This window comes from Ursus arctos, unplaced genomic scaffold, assembly GCF_023065955.2.
Source record: "Ursus arctos isolate Adak ecotype North America unplaced genomic scaffold, UrsArc2.0 scaffold_12, whole genome shotgun sequence".
In the NCBI taxonomy this organism is placed as follows: Eukaryota; Metazoa; Chordata; class Mammalia; order Carnivora; family Ursidae; genus Ursus; species Ursus arctos.
The window spans coordinates 23239896-23263947 of record NW_026622786.1 but is presented as its reverse complement, the minus strand read 5'-3'; the positions used below and the strand labels follow the sequence as shown (position 1 = coordinate 23263947).

The following is a 24052-nucleotide window of genomic DNA, read 5'->3' as shown; positions in this document are numbered from 1 at the left end:
TAAAGTACAATAATGTAGAATTATTTATTGACATGTAAATTTACTCATAATGTTAAATTAAAAAATCAAATTATATAATAGTAGATAGAGCATGATCTCATTTTTATAAAAAGAATAACTATGTATACAGATCCCTTGATCTAAATGTTAACAGTGATACAACTACGGATGATTTTATTTTCTTTGTAACTCCTCATACTATCTAAATTTTAAAAATAACATTCATTTGATTCATTATTTTCTAATTTACACAACTCTCATTTTGAAAAAATCAAGTAGATTTAAAACAACTTTTTTGTTACAAAATTTCTCCTGAACATACAGTAGTCAGACAACATTAGAAGCAAGCTGGATTTCTGAATGCAACTAAAAAGGCTGGATTATATTTACCTTGATGCTATTTCTGATTAAAGTGGGCTTCTTATAAAATGATCATTATGATACCTTCGTTTCTGTATAATATTTATTGTTTTAATGTCCATAATTACCCATTAGACTCTTCTCTCTCCTCTTATTCACATTCCTTCTCAGGATATGGAGAATGGAATACATTATCCTAGCCTATGTTTTAGCTAAAGACAAGAAAGATAAAAAATAGTTAAAATGCAATGGACTTCTAAATGGAAGATAATGTCAGCGGCTGCTCCATTTAAAGCACTTTCCTTACATGAGGCAAGTTTGCCAAGGAGAAGTTTTTTTTCCTAACAAAACACCAAAACGTTACCAAGATTCTAAAAGTATATTCATTTTAAACAAACACTTTTGATAGTCTTACTGGTTATAAAACTATAATTGGGCTTTTTTTTTTTTCTTAAAGTAGACTCTATGCCCAGTATGGGGCTTGAACTCACGCCTCCCGAGATCAAGAGTCTCATGCTCTTCCAAGCATCCCTGTAATTGGGCAATTTTAGGATTAGCTTATAGTTTTCCCTTTTAAAAGATATTAATTTTTATAAACAAGACATTTACAGATAGTCTCTACAGAGCAACATAATCATAGGTATCTTAAAAGGTTAAGTAATTGCACTTATTTTATACAACAGTTAGTGTTATTGTGGGGAAATGGAAGATACTTCTGTATGTAAATTCCTTTCCCAACTAAGTGTAACTGACAGTTTCATTAAGGTCAGTCTAAAGTAAAAAAAGAAAGAAAAAATAGGGTAAACACTGGATACGGCAGTCTGTCTTTTAGTAACATTAATTTTGCTGTTCTTGCTAGTTTCAACCCATGGACACAAAGACCTCAGCACCATATTAAGAAGTGACACCATGACCTATCAAGTGTAACAGCCCCAGGAGAATTCTTATACCATCATTCATTTTCAGTAAAAAGTCTAACAGAACAGTGATAAATATTGTGTCTCGGAACCTTCATCATACAATACGAATCATTTCTCCTACAAATCGTGAAGAAGAACGTGTGCTGCACAGCTAGGCTCTACATATTCTCTGGAAGCTCAAAAAGTTCAATGACATCCCATCCATCTTCATTTCAGATCTAGTAGCATAAAAGCTGGGTTTTCTAGGTAGGATTTCCACAAATTGGAGAAGCGTGACATTGTAGCACCATCAATAATTCTGTGATCAGCTGACCAGCTCACATTCATGATCTGTGCTTTGTATACTTCTCCTTCCTGGTTAAATCGGGGAAGGGCCTAGAAATAAGGCAAAGAACAGAGTCAACCTTCACTTGCTCGAAGGCTCTAGCGACAGCAATGGTGGAAGATTAAGCAAACCCCCCCTCCTTGTACTAGACAAGAAATGGGCATCCCAAATGACCTGAAAATGCTAACTCTGATTTTTCCCATTTTTATATTTGCCTCAAGCTTTTTGTTTCTCCAAGGTACTTCCCTGTCCCCTGTAATTTCCATATATACAGTAAATCGCATGTCAGAATCTAATTATTTAACAAATATTTACTGAGCACCTACAATGTACCAGGTACTCTTCTTGACTCTGGGGCTCAACCAGTGAACAAATCAAATCACAATTCTTGCCTTCTAGGAGCTAACATTTTAATGTAGAGAGAAACAATTAAGATAAATAAGTAAAATATATAGTATGCTAGATAATGAAAAGCGTAAAGGAAAAAATAAAGCCACATGGAAAGGGGAGAGAGGGTAGGCAGGGGCTAGATGCAGGCAGCATTTTTCGTTTGACAGGCTGGGCAGGGAAAGCCTCACCACGGCTTCCTCACTGAAGGCAGTGAGGAAAAAAGCCAGATGGATACTCTAAGAGATACAGAGGGGAGGCGTGACTGGACTGATGCAGGAACAGCAAGGTAGGCAGGATGGCTGCAGCAGAGGGGTAGGCATGAGAGGTAGGAGATGAGGTCACAGGTGGAGCACGGGGAAGGCAGGACCCATTGTCAAGAGCAATGCTTCTCAATCTGTCTTTGGTAAATGACCTATTGTTATTTTTTTTTAATTCCTATTCCATTACAAGCTATCTTTTAAAAACATATCCAATTACTAAAGGACACCTGGGTGGTTGTCAGTTAAATTACTTAAATAAAAAATTAAAAAAGATAAACAAAACACAAGCCCTATTAAGTTCTTCTTATTAGATTCAATAGACCTAAAATCATCTGTCAAACTGCTTTGCAAGTTTCTAAGGACTATTCTCCCTTTCTGCACTGACCTTCTTACAGTCTGAAGCACCAGTGCAGGGCCATGTAGGCCACTGCAGCTACTTTGGCCTTGAACCTGAGTGAGGTGAGAAGCTACAGGAGGTCTCTGAGCAGAATGGCTATTTACCAAAAGGGGAAAACTTCAGAAGGAGCAAGTTTGAGGGTGGGGGGTGGTGTATATCTACAATCCAGAGCAAAATACATTTCTTTAAGGAAAAGGAAAGACAAGACTTGGTCAAGTAGGTTGAACCTATAGGAAGTCAGAATTCCGTGAGATTCAAATGCTAAATTCTTGCCGGATGGGGAATGGGTGACAGGGAAGGTATATTCAGAGAAACTCCTGATTTGCAAAGAACAGAGTCCGCTATGTGTTCTGGGATTTTTCTCCCTATCTCCTGTGTGCCAGGAGGAAAAGTAGCTGCTAGGAAGAGGGAATAACGTAGCAGCTGAAGTACTATCTGCAAGAAAGCAAACCAAAGGCCGAATGAAAGTATCCACGGAAGTTTCGGATGCCGATACAAAAGTAATAACTCATGAAAGACAAGTCCCAGACATGCTCAGTGTGCAAGCATCACAAGTATAAAGAAGAAAGATTCTCCTGGAAACATGAAGACCAAAATAAGTCAATATGGTGATGACATTTAATAATGGTGGTACTGAAATGGAATCCAAGAGCTTAATACTTTGATTCTGGTGGTTCTCAACACTGCGTTAATAGAGAAGCCCAAGCCCTACCCACCACCTCCTCAGTTCTGATTCAGTTGGTATAGGGTGAGCTTAGGCATTCTTTTTCAAGTTCCCCAGATGATTCTAATGTGTAGCCAAGGTTAAGAATCACTGCAACCCTTATTCTATGTCAGTGTCTCCGGAAACATGGCCAAGAGTTCACTCATGTTGGAATTACCTGGGTTCTTCTTTAAAATATAAGTTCTGGGGGCTCTGTCCCCAAGGCCAAGAATATTGCCTTTTTTTTTTTTTTTCTAAGAGAGGGAGGGGGAAGGGGGTGTACAGAGGGACAGGGAGAGAGAGAATCTTAGAGGCTCCACACCCAGTATGGAGCCCAACACGGGGTTTGATCTCACAACCCTGAGATCATGACCTAAGCCAAAATCAAGAGCTGAACGCTTAACCGACTGAGCCACCCAGGCCCCCCAAGAATACTACATTTTTAACTAGTACTCTCAATGAGTCTTGAACAGAGTGAAGTTTGAGAAAAATGGTCTAAATGGCGTCAGACTTAGTTATAAATAATAATTTGGCTTACTATTAATAATAATAATAACTGGCTTACTACTATCTTTGGTATTTGGAAATAAAGATATTTTGATAGAAGCATATTGAGCATATTTGTGATTATTCATAAAGACGTGCATCTGTGCCTCGCATGAACCACAGGGATTCCATACGGAACAATCCGGGTCACCACCATTTATTACACAAAGAGGCAGCCACTGGAAGTGCAGGCCTACCTCTTAGGAAGAAACGACTGGCTTAAAGCGCCAAATGGTACACTCAAACCTACGAAGTGAGGGCAAAACCTCAGAAATGGTCCCTCTTGTGTTTACCGTCCCGACTTGCTAAAACTCTTTTGCCAATTATTTAATAAACACACCTGAATGGACCCGAGAGCCCCAATCGCTACTTCGGGCGGCAGGATCACTGGTTTGGCGTAGGTACCACCGATCTACAACATGAAAAATAGTAAAAAGGAAGAGTAGAAAAATTAAGCTTTTGAGGAACAAATGGGAAATGAAATATTTTTAACTGAGCATATGATCAGAAACGTTAAGTTATGGTTGATGAATGTGAACATTTCTATTACTCACTGATCCAATGTTGGAAAGAGTAAATGTTCCTCCTGTAAGATCAGTGGTACTGAGCTGACCTGCAGAGCCCAGTTTCTGGAGGCGGTTCAACTCAGTGGCGATCTCAAATATGGAGTGGATCTGGACGTTTTTCACATTAGGGACAATCAACCCCTGCTCAGTATCCATTGCTATCCCTATGTTGTGAGACGCCTAAAACAAAAAAATTATACAGTAGGCCTTTTCATAAGTTAACAGAAAAGAAAGGACCAACCTTCACCGTCAAAAACAACAACCAAAAACTATTTCTACCAGATTGATGATGATTTAAAGAATTTTTAAAGAATTTTAAAAAGATTTTTTGGAAAAAATAATTTTTTATCAGTAAGAATATTGGGCAACAGGCTATTTCCATTCATTATTAGTGGATATATAAGCTGGTGGAGATAGAAGACTTTCTGGAGAATATTTAACAATATGTACGAACATTTATAAAACTTTGTGTTAGGGAGATAAATACAGAGTATGTAGAGATACAGAGGGATACTGAGTTCAGACTGTGAGTCTGAGAAACTGCAAACAAAGTGTTTACCAATAATGGGCTAAATAAATAACAAAATGATATTTATTGACATGTACTGACATCCATAATATATTAAGGGGAAAAGAAATAAGTTTAAAAAAATTTAAGTTAACTAAAACAATATGTATCAAAACATATTATTTTTGTTAAGTATGTGAAAATAAAATCCTGGAAGGATGCACATCTCAGCATCAACAGTGAGTAATCTTAGGGTCATGAGATTGAAGGTGAAGATAGTTACTTTCTTGTCCGAATTTTTTACAACAAGTATATACTTAATCAGGAAATTGTATTAACTACATGGGAAGATTTTATTTATTTTATTTATTAATTTATTATTATTATTTTTTTTTTTTTTAAGTACGCTTCACACCCAGCATGAAGCCTAATGCAGGGCTTAAACTCACAACCCTGAGATTAAGACCTGAGCTGAGATCAAGAGTTAGATGCTTAAATGACTGAGCCAGCCAGGTGCCCCTCATATGGGAAGATTTTAGATCTAACCCCCTAAAATATCCTATAAGCACAGGACTAGGTAGAAATATAAATAAGGATTAGCATCCCCCAAACAATTCTCAGTCTCAATAAATCTTCACTCCAAACAGAAGAGTTCATTCAAACAGAATGCATACTTTCATTACTTTTCCTATTTCCACTTAAATTATTCTTGTTTTAAAAACTGCAGGAACTCCACTTTGAGAGAGGTTATCTATTTGAGGGGAGGGGATGTAGGATGGTTAACATAATCCATTGCCTGACAGCCGTTTATTTCCATTATTTTAAGCAATAAACCAAAGGGGCTCAAAAAACGGAACTCCATATATCTGAACAGTATCATTAGTAACCAGTAAAACCAATGACAATAACAAATTATACTTCAGTTTAATATTTTATCCCATGTCTTTAATTCTAGTCTAAAAAAATCACTATTTGAGGTACAAAAGAAGGTTTTCCAACCTATAAGCACAGCTGCACCATTTTCTATTTATAACAAGAACTTTTCCACGACACATAGCCAACCTTGTAAGTTATGTTCTGGCAGTTTTCATCCACAGAAGCATTAAGGATAGGAAACTGTAGTAGTCCCAAGGAAGCAGCCTATTTAACAGAAAGAGAATGCAACATCAGCACTCTTAACTCAGAAAGGGAACTGGAAGCAGTAAGAGGTGTGAGGGAATGAGGGAGAGAGCCCTTATTTACAATGAGCTTAATTTCTAGTCTTTATGTACCTAGGCATATTACTCCCAGTGTTACCTTCAAGCAGTCTGGAACTAGGTCACCCTCATCACTTAAGAATAAAAGATAAAGTCATCAGGCAGCTTGTAAACATCAAGGAGATTTTCAAAATAAGTGCAGAGACTGACCAAAGTACCAAGCAAAATGTCTAAATTCTTCATGAGAAGAATTTTACATGTAGAATCTTACATGAGAAGCAAACCTGAAGTTCAAAAATACATTGCATTAAAACAAAAAGGCAGTAAGCTGTTGCCCTGTGCAGAAGGAACAAGCACTAAGGGCTTCCAAGGGCACTGACCATCAGCGGCTAGTGTTCCACTTTGTGTCCTTGGCCAAGTGAAGGGCACAGCTGGTGTGAACATTCACTTATAGGCCACCTCCCCGAATTGATGGCATTTATGTTTCCCTCCTCTGCTTTCTTCTCCCTTCGTCTTTTTTCCTTTTTTTCCTTCTTACTCAGTACCATTCCTCTTCTGTCCATATTCAGATTTTCCTAACTGTCCCCTAAATGTTCTTTATACCTGTTTTTCTGCCCATCCAGGATCTAATCAAAGTTCACACATTGCATTTTGTCGTCATGCCTTGTATTACATTTAAAAAATAGGTAAATAAAAATGCTTAAGATTGTCCTTCAAGTCCACCCTCCACCTTGGCCTTCATCTAGTCCAATTAAGAGTTCTTTATATGCATTGTGTTAAGTGTTATTTTTCTGTGGGTCAGTGGTCAGAAAAAAAAAAAAATCATTTCCTTGAACTAGAGAGTTAAGGCAAGTTTTACTAAGCATTTGATTTGACAACTGTAACTTAAATCTTCTTTATATAAAAATCTATAATTAAGGTTAAAGTGTTACACATAAAAACAGTATTTTGAGCACAAACCAAATTTTGTAAAAGAAAAAACAAGGTATGTGTGTCCCTAGATTAAGAGGTCATTTTTTTCCGTATACAATACACTGTAGTATTTTCCAAACGTTCTGAAACTTATATAGGCAGAAAAAATGTCATTTTAAAGTAAAGAAAGTACACTAAATGTTATTTTCAAAATAAAGATAAGGTATTTCATTCAGACTGGAATGATGAAGAAAAACGATAAAATAAATTCAGTATATTAAAAAGCTGGTCTCTCCTTGCTTCAAAACAGATGTCACCAGTGTCACTCACATGTTTTTGTCACTTGTCACTCACATATTTTTAATTCTCCATTTTCCAGCTCCTTCCCTCACTACAGATCTGTTCCAGTTTTTCCAGGAGGGGAGGAGGGCCGATGGAACCTTTCCTTAATCTACCCCAAACAACCACCATACCTGTCCTCTCTGCCTAGGCTCCATCTGCCTTTTACCAGATATTTTTAGTGTCTCTTCTTCCTTGATTTCTATTCACCCACTAAATAACTGGAATCAAGCTTCTACCTCAACAATACTTTATTCAAGCAGTTCTGGCTAAGGCCACTCATGACCTCTTAATTACTAATCCAATAGTAGGTTTGTTTGTTTGTTCCCATCCTAACTTTTTTCTTAAAGGGCTTTGAAATTCATTAAGTAATCTCCACACTCAACGTGGGGCTCAAACTCACGACCCTGAGATCAAGAGTCACATGCTCTACTGACTGAGCCAGCCAGGCACCCCCATCACAACTCTTTTCTTCTTTCTTGGCGTGAGAGGCTGAATGAACAGCCCCAATGGTTCATGCCTCTCGTGTATCCATGCCGTTTGGTGGAGCTTTGCGCAAGCTGACTCTGCGCTCAGTCATGTGACTCTCTTTGGCCAATGAGACAAGAACAAATGTGATGCAGCAGAGCTTGGAAAAAGTACTGGAGCATTTCTGCTTCCTCTCTTCCTCCCTGCTAGTACTATGAGACCATGTGCAGGCTAGCATGCTGGGGAGCTGAGAAAGACAGAAGGGAGAGAAACGAGTCCTCCCTGCCAAGGCTGTCTTATGACAGCCCACCCCCACCAACCTACTAGCTGTCTGTAGACACAGAAGTAAGCTCTGCCAGGATCAGCAGACTGGCCCTGCTTACCTGTGGACTCATGAGAAATAATAAATGGCCGTTGTTTCAAAACACGAAATTTGGGAGTGGTCTGTTATACAGCAAGAGATACACTCTGGCTACTAGGAGACACTTTCCTGGTTTTTCTGTCGTCATACTGCTGACCCCACTTACTCTCTTCCACTGTCTTGGCCAAATCCACTTCCATCTACCCCTTAAACAGTGAAGTAAAATCCTTAGCCTTCTTTTCTTCTCATTTGCACACAATCTGGGTGATTTCATCCACCTGATTCAATGAGTGTACCTAAAAATGACTCTATAGCTAAAATACAGCCCAGATGTCTCCTTTATAGACATCTATTACATCTCATGTTCATAGACCATTCACTTAGTTATTCGGGTAGCTGCTAACAACTGGAGACAAAGACCAGTTTGTGCCCCAGGAGGCTCAGCACACGGTGAAACGAAAACTGAGCAAACACTTGCACGCACTGAGATAAACTGCAACGGGAAAGAGGACTATTTAACGGCGCCAGCCACAGAGGGCTTCCGGAGGAGGCTATTCCTGAACAGAATTTGGCATCTAAGATGTGCAGGTATTTGATCAAAGGAGGAGGGGGCATTTCGTGCGAAGTCACTTATTCCCACGACTATGCAAGCTTCATCTGACCGGAACAGGAGGAGTGCCGGAGAGATGAAGCTAGAGAGGTAGGAAGCAGAGACTCGCAATTCTATTTATATGCCAAATTAAGGGGTTTAGAAACCAACCTGAAGACAATGAAGGAGACCACTGGAAAGAATCAGGGAATAACACGGTGCTTTCATTTATGGAAGATTCGTCATGGTGCAGTATGGAGAAAAGGCTGCAGGGAAGGCACACTGGAGTTAAGAGACACCAGTATGCGTTTTTGAGTAAAATAGACCAGAACCTGAAACTTAGCTTCTCCACTTACGAGCTATATATCTAGACAAGTTTCTCAACTTCTCTAAGCCCTAATTTCCTTAAATGGAAAGTGGGAATAGCAATATCTACATGTCAGGGTTATTCCGAGAATTAAAAGAGATGATGTATACAGCACGCTCAGTCCATGGTCTGCCACATGATACCTGCTTCATAAATGGTTATTAATATGAGCTAGACACTGAGCTGCTTACGGTCAGCCGATGGTCTGGTTTTATACCAATCGCAAGGCCTAGAAACGATTCCCAGGACCCTCAACATAAGTTTGTTGAATAAATGAAAATGATACATGTCAGTGATATGCAAGATCAATACCAAGTCTTGTATTTGTTCAAATTAGGATTTTGCTGGAGTGATCCTTTCAGAATTAAAGGCTTTACTGAACTGGCAAGCCAATCCATTATCTAGCTCAGAGAGATGAGCTGATAAAAAAATGACACAAATTTTAATTTTATAAATTCCTAAGAAACAAAGAAATAGTACACTTGTACATTTTTTTTAACTACATGATATGGTGAGAACTAATATTTTTATCTAAATCCATAGTTAACATATTGCATATTTGCAAAACAAAATTGCAATGTCCTATTTAAGCCCTGTTGGAAGTGACTGAAATCTCACCTTTAAGAAGAAGGGCATAAAGGTGAGTTTAATTCCACGAGCCAAAGCAATGGGTTTTAATTCTTCTCTTAATTTAACCAGTTCAGTAAGGTCAACTTCATCACAATATCCAAAGTGAGGTATCTTCAGGGCTGCAGACATGGTCTTGACCATCGCCTTGTGAAAGCCTGGAAAACAAACAAACAAACAAATAAATAAATGAACAAAATTTTTTTTGCATGGGAGAGGGTAAGGGAGAGGGAGAGAGAAACTCTGAGCAGACCCAGTGCTGAGCACGGTGCCCAAGGGAGGCTTGATCTCACGACCCTGAGACCATGACCTGAGCAGAAACCAAGAGTCAGACGCTTAACCAACTGCGACACCCAGGCATCCCAAATTTACATATATTTTTAAATTCTTTTTTTTTTTTTTAACTTTTATTTATTTGAGAGAGAGGGAGAGAGAGGAACAGAGAATGCTCATCCTAGTGGGGGGAGGGGCAGAGGGAAAGAATCTCAAGCAAACTCCCCACTGAGCATAGAGCCCAAGGCGGCTCAATCTCATGACCCTGAGTCCATGACCTGAGCTGAAACCAAAAGTGGGACATGTAGCCAACTGAGCCACTCAGGCGCCCCTATATTTTTAAATTCTTAAATCCTTTAAACCTTTTTACTAAAATTGAGGGTTTTCTAATGTCATTTACTTTTTTGACTAAACTCTCCCTCTCAAGGCTACCATCTTCATTATGTAACTGAAAGATACTAATTCCAATGCCGGAGCACTGACTGCAGCACAGAACCCAGTGTCAAGTGTAATAGTATTAACAGGTAACTGCCTTTAATGCTGTGGTATATAAAAAAAATATATAAAAGGAGGCAAGCCATGTATTTACTTACTGGCTTTCTTGCAAAGCCACACTTCTGGAAGTTAATCATCCTAAGAGTTTATAAATATCAAATCAGAGCTAGCTATTTCGATGCTAACTAAAACTTATGTTTATAATCCTGAGTCTTTAAAAAAGAACAATTATCACTATACAAGTTTATATTCCAAGAAACCTGCTAACACATTACTCTTCAGAAATTATCAGTAAAAATTAAAATATTTCCTGGTAAAACTGTTATTTCACCATTTAAAAAAGTATGATGAATTTGAACTTCCCCCCAAGAATTGAGAACACCATATTATATACCTGGATCTATTAAGGTAAATTTCCCCAAATAACTTGTAGTAGTACCTTGCATTACTGTTGTTACCTTTTATGGGTTCTGTTCTGTCTTTGCCTGTGAATATTGGAGGTTTCAATATCGGTATAGGAACAGTTCTGTCTTTTGGTTTTGGTGGAGGTGCCACTATTTCAGCTTTTGGAGAAGGAGGTAATATAGCTCCAGTCTGCTTTTCCAAATAGTTAAGAATATCTTCTTTAAGTATTCTGCCATCTTTTCCTGAGCCAACAACTTCACTCAGCTTAATCTAAAAAAAAAAAAAAAAGACACACATTTTAATGTTGAAAATAAAACCAATGTAGGAAACAAAGGCGAAAGAAAAATTGAATTTCCTTACTACTTACAGCCCACTGACAAGTCCTTGAGACAGGCAAAGTGACATTCCTCCAGGAAGTCAGCTGCCTCGATGTTAATACTTTGCTAAGAGCAAAAGGCAATCTTAGCTTAACATTATCCTGACCTCAGGATCCTATAAGTTGTCTTTAACGTACAAAAATTCCTTTGGAATCTTCCTTTATCTCTACCCCTCAAGACATATGTTGGCAATCATCCCCCAATCATATGACCCACTGATGCATATCTGAAGGTTCTCATAACTAGGGTTTGATTAGACAGTAATAAATAACCTTTTCCTAACAATAACTAGCCCCCTCAAAGTTTTGGAAACCTTGCTTCCAAAATTCCTTAGAGATTTATGCTATCCCTAACCCCCTCCCAACTTGAAAGTATATAGTGAGCCACTCCTCATGACCCCAGGGCAGCTCTTTCTGCCCATTGGTCCTGTTCCCATGCGTTAATAACACCACCTTTTTGCACCAAAGACGTCTTAAGAATTCTTTCTTGACTGTTTGCTCTGAACCCCAACATTTTCCTACATCAAAAACTATCCAGAAATAAATATATCCATCATTAAGGTCTCTAAGTGGAATTTAATCAATTGAAGGTAAAAATAATCTCTGCCCAATATAAATTTGTATAAGGAAATAACATTTTTATTTTCTTAATAGAATGCTATAAACTATAGCTACCCTTCCTGTATAATCATTTCTTGCCTTTTTTACTCATTTGTTACTTTTGTATATACTGTTCATTTGCCCATGTGGTAACAATGCAGTATCTACATTGTATATAATCCATACCTATGAAAACTTACATTTTATAAACAGTCAACTACTTTTAAACTTCTTGCATAGTACTTAATAGATTTTTTTTTAATTTTTGGAGACTATATAAGAACTGAAAATTTAAAGAGTTAAACACTACAGCAAATGTACACCAATGTTTCTGATCTTTTGTAGACAGCAAGATGGATTCGCTCAGGTCAAGCAGTGACATAAGCAGCCAAAGGCATTGCAGGTAAGACCAGAAATCACCGAACCCAGCACAGTACTAGGGTCTGATCATCAGTGAGGTCGTGCAAACCTGGAAGAATCAGAAACTGGTAGTCATTAGAACCAGAAGAGGCCTGCCAAGTCCCCTTAAACTTTAAAAAGGTTAGACCTCTGTAGCAAACAGACTCTCCAGATGCTGACCCTTCCACATCTGACTGCATTAAAAAGGCAACTGCCACCAAAGGTTCGCCCGACTGACTTGTGAACCTGAGAGTCCCTCCGCTGCCTGACCACAGTAAGCAGCCTGCGCCAAGAGCCCACCCAGCCCAGACGCAGTCCGCTCCTCAACTGTGCACTCAGGGACGGACTTGGTGTTACTCCTTATTGTATCTTGTTTGTTGTGTGACTTTACATTGTACTTTGTTTTGTGTGACATGTATGAAGCCAGGTTAAAGGCGTAGAAAAATGTCATTGAGTTTAGAATCCCGAACCTGCTTTACAATTATGTTAACCCTGCTTTGTGATTGAATAAAGCTGACACCGTGGAAAGACACAACTCATGTACATGCCTTTATAGCATGTTCGAGACAACCTGGCCATCAGTAAACTAGTAATACTTAAAATAATCATCATACAAAAGCCCTCTCAGTTTTTTTCTCACAGTTGTTTAAGATAAATACAAAACCTGAAATTAATTTTACTGAGTAAATTTAAATTTACTGTGAGTTTCTCAGCCCAAGTTAAGTGTCAAATATGTATTTTATTATTTTGTTTGTTCTTCTTTTTAAAGAGTTTATTTATTTGAGAGAGAGAAAGAGAGATCGCCTGCCTGAGCAGGAACAGGGGGAGGGGCAAAGGGAGAGGGAGAGGGAGAAGCAGACTCCCCACTGAGCAGGGAGCCCTACAGGGACTCAAAATCAGGACCCTGAGATCATGACCTGAGCCAAAGGCAGATGCTTAACCAACTGAACCACCCAGGCGCCCCTTATGGTTTCTACATAATAATAAATGATGTAATTCCTCTTTCCACTAGATACTCATTGTGAGATTGTGATTTATAGTAAGTCTATTTTTGGTCCTTCTCCCCATTTCTGGCACAGAGCTCCTAAAACCCTTGAAAGGACCTGTGTAAAGAGGTCTCTTTTGTTATGTTAATGAACTTTTGGATAGCCCTCAGGGAACTAAAAATGGAGGCTGGTTGCCAGGGGAACCAACCCTGTGATTAGAGGTTTGAAACTTTTAGTCCCCTACTCCAAATCTGGAGAGGGGAAAAGGGCAGGAGGTTGAATCAGTTGTCAATGGATAATGATTTAATCAGTCATGACTACGTAATAAAGTCTTCAAAGAAAACCCAAAAGAACTGAGTTTAGAGAGCCTCCAGGTTGTAAACACGTGTAGATTTGGGGAGAGTGGCACACCTGGAGAGGCCATAGAACCTCTATGCCTCTTTCCACATATCTTGCTCTGTGTCCCTCCACCTGGCTGTTCTGGAGTTGTATTCTTTTATAATAAATCAGTAATCTAGTGAGTAAATAGGTTTCCTAAATTCTGTGAGCTGCTCTAGCAAATTAAACCGAAAGAGAGGACTGTGCGGACCTCCCATCCATAGCCAATAGGTCAGAAGTACAGGTAATAACCTGGGCTTGCGAATGGCATGCTGACTTGGAGAGTGTCAATGGAAACTCCTATCGGTAGCCAGCTGGTCAGAAGCATAGGTGATAACCTGACTTGAGAGCATCTGAAGTGTTGTGGGGGAGGGTGAGCAGTCTTGCAGGAATGAATCATTAGCCTGTCAATTCTGACACTATCAACAGACCTGAATTGTAGGATATCCAATTGGTGTCCAGAGAATTGCTTGTTGTTATGGGAAACATCCCCACCCCCAATACACACACAGGAACTGGGTCCAGAAACCTAAAAGGTTCATGATTCTCTCTGGAAACACTGTGATCTGGCTTCATTTAATCCCCTTCTATATTGGTACAGAGATAAAATGTTCTCATTAAATTTAATTGTTTAAATAAAAAGACACATAAGCTTAGATGACAGCTTCATACTTCCTGTGTATTTATTAATTTCTCAGGGTTAAGTCCTGCATCATTTGTATTAGTGCTTCTCTAACGATGACTTCAGAATAAAGGACTTTATCATGTCAAACATTTAGTTTATAACAAAGAATTCTGGGGATTTTAATAATTTTTAGATAATTTCAAATAACTGTAAATGACACTGGTTTTTAACTTTAAAACAAATATAATTCATAAATATGTAAACTGCAGAAAAAGAAAAGGTGATTTATAGTAAGTAATCTAGTAATTTCTGGTAATTACTGGTAAATACAAATATTCTATTAATCATATACATCTTCAAGAAATGGTATAGGAAAGCAAAATCATGCATTGCTATATGTAGTTTCGCTTTTTTTCTTTTTTAAAGATTTTATTTATTTGAGATAGAGTGAGACAGTGAGACAGAGCGCGAGAGGCAGAGGCAGAGGGAGAAGCAGGCTCCCCACTGAGCAGGAAGCCCGATGCAGAGCTCGATCCCAGGACCCTGAGATCATGACCCAAGCTGAAGGCAGTCGCTTAACCGACTGAGCCATTCAGGTACCCCAGTAGTTTTTCTATATAACTAAGAAAAACATTAGTAAAATACTTTATAACTTTCTTTTTTTTTTTTTTTTTAAGATTTCATTTATTTATTTGTCCGAGAGAGAACACAAGCAGGGGAGCAGCAGGCAGAAGGAGAAGCAGGCTCCCCGCTAAGCAGGGAGCTGGATGTGGGACTCGATCCCAGGACCCTGGGATCACAACCTGAGCCGAAGGCAGAGGCTTAACCAACTGAGCCACCCAGGCATCCCTATAACTTTCAAAGGAATACATAACATCAATCTTTCATCTGATGCCCTTCACAATGTAGTGTTCCATATTATTTCTATTTTCTATTATGCTCAATAGTCTTCATATTGAACACATTTAATCACTACATAAATTTCCATTAAAGGTTTAAAATATAATTTACCTAGGGGCACCTGGGTTGGCTCAGTTGGTTGAGTGCCCCGACTCTTGGTTTCAGCTCGGGTCATGACCTCAGGGTCCTGGGATCGAGCCCTGTGTTGGCCTCTGTACTCAGGAAAGTCTGCTTATCCCTCTCCCTTTGCTCTTCCCTCTGCTCTCTCTCTCACTCTCTCTCATAAATAAATAAAATCCTTAGCATAATTTACCCAAGCATATCCCTCATTTTGAACCTGTATGTGCCTTCTCACTTTTGGCTATATAAAACACTTGGAAGAACGTATCCTAGATTATTTCCTTGGGATAGTCTCCCAATGGTAGGATAAGTGTCTGAAGGGATATGAACATTTTAATGACTCATTACGTATTTCTAAAATGTAAGCTTTTGTTTTTTCCCACTGTAACTTAACCACCTCTCTCAAAACAGACAAAAACCCTGCACTATGAGGCGCAGTGCAAAGAACCCAAGTTTGTAAGAGAACAGATGTGTTCAAATCCCCAGTTCAGCTACTTACCTGATTTGAGGCAATTAATCAGTTTCCCTGCCCTTTCTCATTTGCAAAATGGGGATAATCCAAACTACCCCGCAGGATGGCTGTGACGACTGGAGAGAATGTGTGTGTACACAGTGTATGACTCATAAATGCGCAAGTAACGGACGCAGTAATTGCTGAGGCAGTATATTATGATTAAGGGTACTAGTTTTGGAGTCACAGAGACTCACTTCAGAATCCTGGCCTCACCACTGTGTTAGCTGTGTGACCCTGGACCTGTTATTTCACCTCTCCAAGTCTCCAAATAGCCCCTGTAACTGACAGTATCATTGTAAAAATTAAATGAGATAATGTATACATACTGATTCCAGTACCTGGGAGCCACTTAGCCCTGGATAAGCGCCAATGACTGGCTGATAAGAGGGAATACAAAAGGCTGGTCTCCTTGTCTCAAGTCAGTACAATTTCAGTGGTTTTTCCTAACCCCATTGGATCAGATCCTTGAGACCACATTCTTGCCCGGCCCATTTCCCTTCTCTATCTGCTTCCCTCATTCTCAGAAAAGTTATTCCCGCCCTCAATCAATCCATCACATGCATCCAAATCCCTGTCTCAAGCTGGCTTCTAGGGGACCTGACCTAAGACACTAGTATTTACAAGTGTCCAGTAGATGGTGGCCCTGACTTTTATTAGGCTTTAAGGAAAAATAATAAAACCACACTGCTCAATTAATGTAAGTAATAAGTTTGCAATTTCTCATTTCTCACTGGTGCTGTTCTGCAACACTTTTCAGTAACACACATTATCATTTTTCTCTAATCTCAACTTGAGCCATCTGTTCATGGAACAGTTGGCTAACTTTTCATCACTACAAATGTGTATTTTCTATGTAACCTCGCACTTAAATAATAAGACAACTTACATTGTTTTCCATTGCTAGGCGGCGAACTGCAGGAGTGGCCAGTGTTTTCTGGCCCTTTATCTCTTGGTGTGTGTGCTCATCATGGGACACAGCAGGAGTTTCAACCACATCTTCTTCTGAATCTGGTCAACAAGGTAAAATTTTACTCTTTAGTTGAAAATATTAAAAAGTAAAAAAAAAAAGCTTCATGGCTTATAATATATAAATAAATTCAACTTAAAACGTATACTCAAAAGCATACTAGTCAGGCTACTTCAAAGTGGGACGACACAACTTCACAATGCAAAACAGATGGGGTGGGGGGGAAGGGAGGTACAGGCACCTAGTGCTGTAGAATGTTATTACCTGGTGTTTACTTCATTTCTGTTAGAATCATGCAGCAGCTACAAGTTAAAAAGTGAGAACTTCTTCAATACAATTTTAAACGTTTTGTATTTTAAGCACTCCCCTAACAAATTTCTCATTTATATTTGCAAATGGTAATCAATAAAAATCCAATGTGAGACAAATGACATGAAAGAATCATATAAAATCTGTGACAATCTTAAAACACTTTCCTAAAATAAAGCATCTAACATTTTCCTCTGCTTTGAAAACGGTTTAAGGAATGCTGTGGAAGATTTTATTTTCATGGCTAATGCTAATTTGGTTGGTCTATTCTCTAAATCTAGAGTGCCAACAAATAAAAAACTACCCCAGGCTATTTGCATGTACTTCTACAACCAAAAATAAAAAAATTCTGAGCGCATTTAATTGTCAAGGTCTGATGCTTGGAAATCCATGCTGTACAGCAGAAACCTCTGTGGGAATGAGTGAATCAGAGACTAGGCCGCTGAAAGCAGGCAACTGAATTTGCTCTGACATTCCATTCAAAGCAAATCACAATTCTCCACTGCTGTACCTATGGAAAGACAATCTCCTTCATTCTTCCTCACTGGTCTATGAACTGGCCCAGTGGAGCTCTCAAAGTTCCCCTCAAGGTGAGGAAGGGAAAACAAAACAAACAAAAAACTTGTATTGAGCACGTAGGGTAGCAGACTATGCCACCCCAAATATGCCACTTTCATATACTGGTTATTTTGAGCTGTAGGCACTTGAAAAACAGCAAATGCAGGGATAGGCATTCCCTAAATTCTTCAGTGCCTAAAGACAGATCGTCCAGAAGGAACTCAACTGTCATAAAGCCTTTTCATCCACCAGGGAAGATTGACTCCCATCATAGGAGAGACTAGAAGTCAGCACTACACTTGAACTTGGACCCAATTGTCATACCTCCCATCTGTTCTCTAAGGGCCCATTCATCTCCCCGAAAAAGCCAACATCCTAAGAAGCCAACATCCCACTTTCCCTTTCCCTATCAAAATGATATTTAAGCCTAAACTCTAAAGCCATCTCTTTGAGTTACTCATCTTTCCCTGGTATAGATGAGGTATACATGTTAATAAACTTCTGTTTTTCTCTTGTTAATCTGTCTTTTATTACAAGAAGTCTCAGCTAAGAACTCAGAAGGTTAGTGGGAGAATTACTTTTCCTCCCCCACAAGCACCTATTATATGTCAAATGCTACACTAGATGCGAATTCATAATTTAATCTTCAACTGTGTAAGATAGGTGTTATTACCCCATTCTACAGCTTAAAAAAAATTCACACTTGAAAGATGAAATGATTGGCTTAAGTTCACACAGCTAAGAAACCGTGGAGCTGGGATTCATTCCGAGGGCTGCCTCACCGTGTGCTGTTTCCATTAGTTCACAACCCTAGTAAATTTTCTTTGTGGTCACAGAAGCTAGAATACAGCTCTTATTGTTCAAGGTAGAGTTTTGTTGCAACTTGAGAAACCCTGTAGTATTGTCCACACTGTTAAAGTTATTGGAGAAACTAGTAAGAAAGATGAGCATTAGGAACTAAGATACAAAGGGAACCCAAGGAGATTCAATTGCAGGAATTCCAAATAAAACCTGAATTAATGTGTATTTGCTGGAATATGAGAAATGTATAAATGCCCAGAAATATGTAAAAGTTTTATTTCCAAAAGATTACTGAATTTACTGCTACTCACCTTTCGGAAAACATTCTGATATGTGACCAAGCAGTACAGCCTTTTAGAGTAATTTGGGTATAAATATGAGTAATAAAACAAATTCATTGGTTAGAAGTTATTTATATTATATATTATTTGTAGTAGTCAGGTAGTTGCTGGAAGAAAGCTCTCTTCTGCACTAAAATACCACCTTCCTACATAGTACTTTAAATCATTTTCTAAGTGTTTTTATACATATTTTCTCCTTTTATGATTATAACACTATTACAGGAATGCAGGGCATATTTCTCAATTTTACCAATGTAGAAACAGACTCTGGGTGGAGGGGGGTGGAGTTAAGGCTAACCCAAAATTTCATAACTCTCCCCCAAGTGATATGATTTTCATGGTTCTAGCACTATAATATGTGGGATTTTATCCTTTCAGTAGTGGATTTAGAATACACAGTTTTAAAAGCCTTACTTAAATTTTTAAAAAGAACAAAAGAACTCTGGTAAATAAGCACTTTTTGTCATGAAAACTGTCGATTTAATGTTTCCAGAATTCCTCATGTGATGCAAATTTATAATAGAACTATTATTTCAGATTAACTAAATAAAAAATTAATTTGAATTAGTAAAAAAATGAAAACTGATGTTGCAATATTCTTAAGTATTTTAAGAACTATTTCTAAAAACTACATTAAGTAGTCAATTAATTCACTTAATTGGGGAAATTCTTGTAAAGAAAATGTTTTGAAATACTAAAGCACTCAAGGGCATTTGAAAGAATTTGTTATCATAAAAAGTTTTAAACTTTTCTCTCTACAAAACTGCTTAGGAAGATCTTTCCTTATAGAACAAATGTAAACTCAGTTTAGTTCCTTTATAAGTGATCATAAATTGAGAATTGTGATACTCAAACCAATGAGATCCCACTGCATTTTCTTTTTCACATCAAATTACTGAAACAGCTAATTCAATCAACTCCATCTACAACTGGCTGAACAAAACTAAGTTATAGCTGCCCTTTATTGCCCACTTATTATGCCCAGGCATTATATTCTGCAATTTATATCACTGAGTATAATTTAATTGAATGACATACTATGTTCTTAGAACTGTTTTATGTTAGAGATTATTTTTTTAAGATTTTATTTATGTATTTGAGAGACAGGAAGGGAGAGACAGCATGAGTCGGGGTGGGGAGGAGAGGGAGAGGGACAAGCAGACTCTGTGCTGACCACAGAGCCCTACGTGGGGCTCAGTCCCACGACCCTGAGATCATGACCTGAGCTGAAATCAAGAGTCAGACACTCAACGGAGCCACCCAGGCACCCCTCAAAGAGCTTTTCTTTAACTCAGAACACTGTATCAATACTAGTAAGCATTGTAATATTAAAAACTCTTTGTGGGGTGGTGCCTGGGTGGTACAATTAGTTAGACGTCGGATTCTTGCTTTTGGCTCAGGTCATGATCTCAGGATCGTGACATCAAGCCCCATGTTGGGCTCAGCATGGAGTCTGCTATGGATTTTCTCTCCCTCTCCCTCTGCCTCTCCCACTCATGCTTTTTCTATCTAAATAAATAAATCTGTAAAAAATAGATTATAAACTCTATGGGACACCTAATTTATGTGTTTATAGCAGATTTTCATAAATATGAATATGAACAGTGCTAGAAATTCAGTCCCAGTGTTCTAGATGCAGAATGGAGCTCATACTCATAGTCTCTGAACAGAATTTTCAGTGTAACAAAGTGGTTAGGAATACGGGCTTTAGAATTAAAAGAGCTAGGGTCAAATCATAGTTCGCCAGGTACTAGCTATGTGACCACAGGCAAAATATTAAACCTCTGTGGGTCTCAATGATGCATGTTTCAAATGCAAATAATAATCTAGATAACTTAATCTACGTGATTATATGAAATAATGTATATATAGCATTAGCACAGAGAAAGCATGCAGTCAATGGCAGATGGTGATGTTAAAGGATAAATACAATATAATGGAAGGATAACATTAGTTTTATATAGAATTCTGCTATAGCTTATGTTTCTCCTTCTCTTTCCTTAATACTTCCCCATGGTGGCAAGACTCCTCAATGAGGATTAATTAGGTATAGTAGTAGTGGTCAGACATTCTGGCAACTTAATTCTGCACATAGCTTTAGGATCAGAATACCTAAAACAGCTGCCCCATGGCCTCAGCATTAAAACCATGCCCTTGCTCCAGAAAAAAGGAATGTAGACTCCAGATCTTAGTTTCTCTTCTTTGTACCTACTTCTTAACAAACTTTAGCTATTGGTGTTCCCAGAAAGTCTAGAAGGAGAATCATGGCCGGGCACAATGACGATGCTAAGAAATAGGCTGAAAAACCAAAAACCAGATGCAGAATTGTGTTGTTTCCAGAATAATAAATGTTCATTAACATGTTCTTGTGTAATCAAAAAAGATTCTAGGCTATACTCAATACCCTCACTTTAAGAAGGAGTAAAATATATAAAGTTAAAAAAAATAAAACTTACGATTCCCCTCAAATAAATGATTTTGAGAAGTTGGTATAAAAAACTTCAGCTATTTAAGAAAGTGAGGAGCCATCTTACTTTGTTAAATAGAGACTAGAGAAAGCCAGGTTAGCTGTAAAAAGAATGAATGGCAATATACTTATAACTGAGTTTACAGCAGACATGGAATAGCTTTGATATAATCTTGGTAATATTAAATAACTGGATTTCAACTTATAATATATATTTTTTGATAGTATATGCCTTCTAGTATATGTGCTGTGGACACGAGCACAACAGTATATGCCTTCTAAATGTCACACATCCAAGGTAGCATAAGTGAGTCCAGTTTATCCTTGATATTCTGGCCTCGAAAAGCAGACAACAACACCATGTTACAAAAGATAGTTACACACACACACACACACACACACACACACACACACACAAAAAAGACAGTACCACAGAGTATCATTTAAACAAGCATTAGAAGACAGGATTAATTTCCAATACTACTATTAAGATGTCTAGTTTTGATCTCTTATACCCTTGATAGTTCTATGCTATAATTATTTTCCACCTGTAAAATGGAAATAATGTATCTTCAGCTTCTAAAAGACTTTATGTTCACTAATTTTTGATTTATAGTATAATTGGTTTTACTAGCACGAAAGAAAAAAACAATATAAACAAATTGAATATTATTACAAATTCCTGCTGAAGAAAAGGTATAAAAAATATTTAGAAACCTTTCCCATTTCTGAATTAAGGAGAGTCATATATAAATGTCTCATTAAATTGAATCTACTGTTCTAGCGGTTTGCTTATATATAGGTTATAATACATAGTTTATTCTCACAGTAAAAAAATACAATAAAACACAAATATAAGAGCAAAAAGGCATATATGCAAAAATAAAACTACAATGTAAAATAATTGTTCAGATTACACTCTGACTAGCAAACAAAACAGAATAGCTAGCAAATGATCAGTTCTCTATGAGGAATATTAACAGATAATTTTTATTCTGAACATAACCTATGCAATCTCATTTTTTTACAAATAAACCTCACATACGTAAAATATAAAACTTGATAAACTTGAAATATGCATATGCCTATAAACCATCACAACAATCAGGATAAGGAACATATCCACCGCCCCTAAGAGATTCCTTATACCCAGGCAACCACTAATCAGTTTTTGGTCTTTGTATTAGTTTGCATTTTCTAAAATTTTATGCACATAGACCATATAGCATGTTCTCTTTTTTGTCTGGTTTCTTTTGCTCAGCATACATTTTTGAGATTCATTCATGCTACATAGGAGATTAATTTTTGTGAAACAATTCTCTAGAAAAAACACCCCTACTCTGAAACAGCTCTTTGACTTTGTATTTTGCTATATATCAAGACTTGTTAAGTTGAATCTCGTTGAAAATGCCAAAATAAACTCTAAAACCAAACAATAAAAACCCTATAAGTCTCGATTGTTTACTTGTTCATACAAATAATTCATTGTTTTGGATGGCCTAAATTGGTATCTAATCTGGCCTAAAACACCTGACTGGGTGTTCTAATTTAATGACATCCATAATAGTGCTCAGCATCTTTGCTTGCCTCAGTTTGTGCCCAGACTGATGCTCCCTGGTGGTCTAGTGGTTAGGATTCAGCGCTCTCAGTTTGTGCCAAGAGTATAACCCTCTTGCCTTTTTAGGTCCTTACTGAATAATAATAATAATAATAATAGTCATTGATCCATCAAAATAATTTTGTGTTTCATGTAATTTTAAAAGGAAATTCTTTTTTGTTTTCAATATTCTTAAATCATGCCTTTCAATAGAAATTTGGAATCAAGATAATAGGAAGCACCCCTACTACCTAAATTATGGTCTCTTGTCCACTCCACATTACAAGGAACAAGAGCCTTGAAGAAATGGATAATTCCAGATCTCGGGTAGGGAACATACAAGGTGAGTCCCAATCTTCTTCTTGTGCCAAAAGCAAGAAAGTTTTTGAAAATTAATGGAGTCATGTGTAAGAACGCATAGGAGCCACCCTGAAATGGTCACTACTATTAACAATTTCAGCATGAAAAAGAACAATTATAATAGATTTAACACAGCAAATCAACTGAATACACACAAAGAGAAAGTTGGAAATTTAATATCACTATTAAAAGCAACTCCTTGGTAAGGGAAAAAAATTAAGCATTTATTCTGTCTTTCCAGTAGGAACTGTATTTCGGAGTAACTAATAGGCCCAGTTGATGAGGGTGAAGCTCCACTTTACAGAATGCCAGCTAACAATGTAAAAAGAATGACAGAATCAAAAAATCATCATTCCACAACCCCTAAAGCAACTGTCGATTTAGACAAGGATTCTCAAATGATTATAAACTATCTACATAGTGCCAGGGGCGCCTGGGTGGCACAGCGGTTAAGCGTCTGCCTTTGGCTCAGGGCGTGATCCTGGCGTTCTGGGATCGAGCCCCACATCAGGCTCCTCTGCTATGAGCCTGCTTCTTCCTCTCCCACTCCCCCTGCTTGTGTTCCCTCTCTCGCTGGCTGTCTCTATCTCTGTCGAATAAATAAATAAAATCTTTAAAAAAAAAAAAAAAAAAACTATCTACATAGTGCCAAAGTAACAACATATAGATAACTTCCAGGCTGCAAAAGGTAAAACATAACTACAGTGGTGGGGCAAGGGTTATCATTATCCTAATCCACTGTCTAAA

At 37.8% G+C, this 24052-nt stretch overlaps 1 protein-coding gene and 1 long non-coding RNA gene across 4 annotated transcripts in view; one reads left to right on the top strand and one right to left on the bottom strand.

The window, feature by feature from the left end:
* Positions 1 to 24052, bottom strand: part of DBT (dihydrolipoamide branched chain transacylase E2) — a 47186-nt gene continuing 23134 nt past the window's right edge. For all 3 annotated transcript variants that reach the window (XM_026497535.4, XM_048220700.2, XM_057310439.1), the window contains 7 exons: positions 16792 to 16913; positions 11061 to 11277; positions 9826 to 9992; positions 6038 to 6115; positions 4456 to 4647; positions 4242 to 4313; positions 1 to 1655 (listed from right to left, as the gene is read on the bottom strand). In XM_026497535.4, the coding sequence (XP_026353320.1) occupies positions 1488 to 1655; positions 4242 to 4313; positions 4456 to 4647; positions 6038 to 6115; positions 9826 to 9992; positions 11061 to 11277; positions 16792 to 16913 (1016 nt within the window). In that variant the 3' untranslated portion in view covers positions 1 to 1487. The remainder of the gene's footprint in view (positions 1656 to 4241; positions 4314 to 4455; positions 4648 to 6037; positions 6116 to 9825; positions 9993 to 11060; positions 11278 to 16791; positions 16914 to 24052) is intronic.
* LOC113254359 (uncharacterized) overlaps positions 15079 to 24052 on the top strand; it is a 29482-nt gene continuing 20508 nt past the window's right edge. The window contains exon 1 of the long non-coding RNA XR_003315751.4: positions 15079 to 16925. This is a non-coding gene — a long non-coding RNA (uncharacterized LOC113254359). The remainder of the gene's footprint in view (positions 16926 to 24052) is intronic.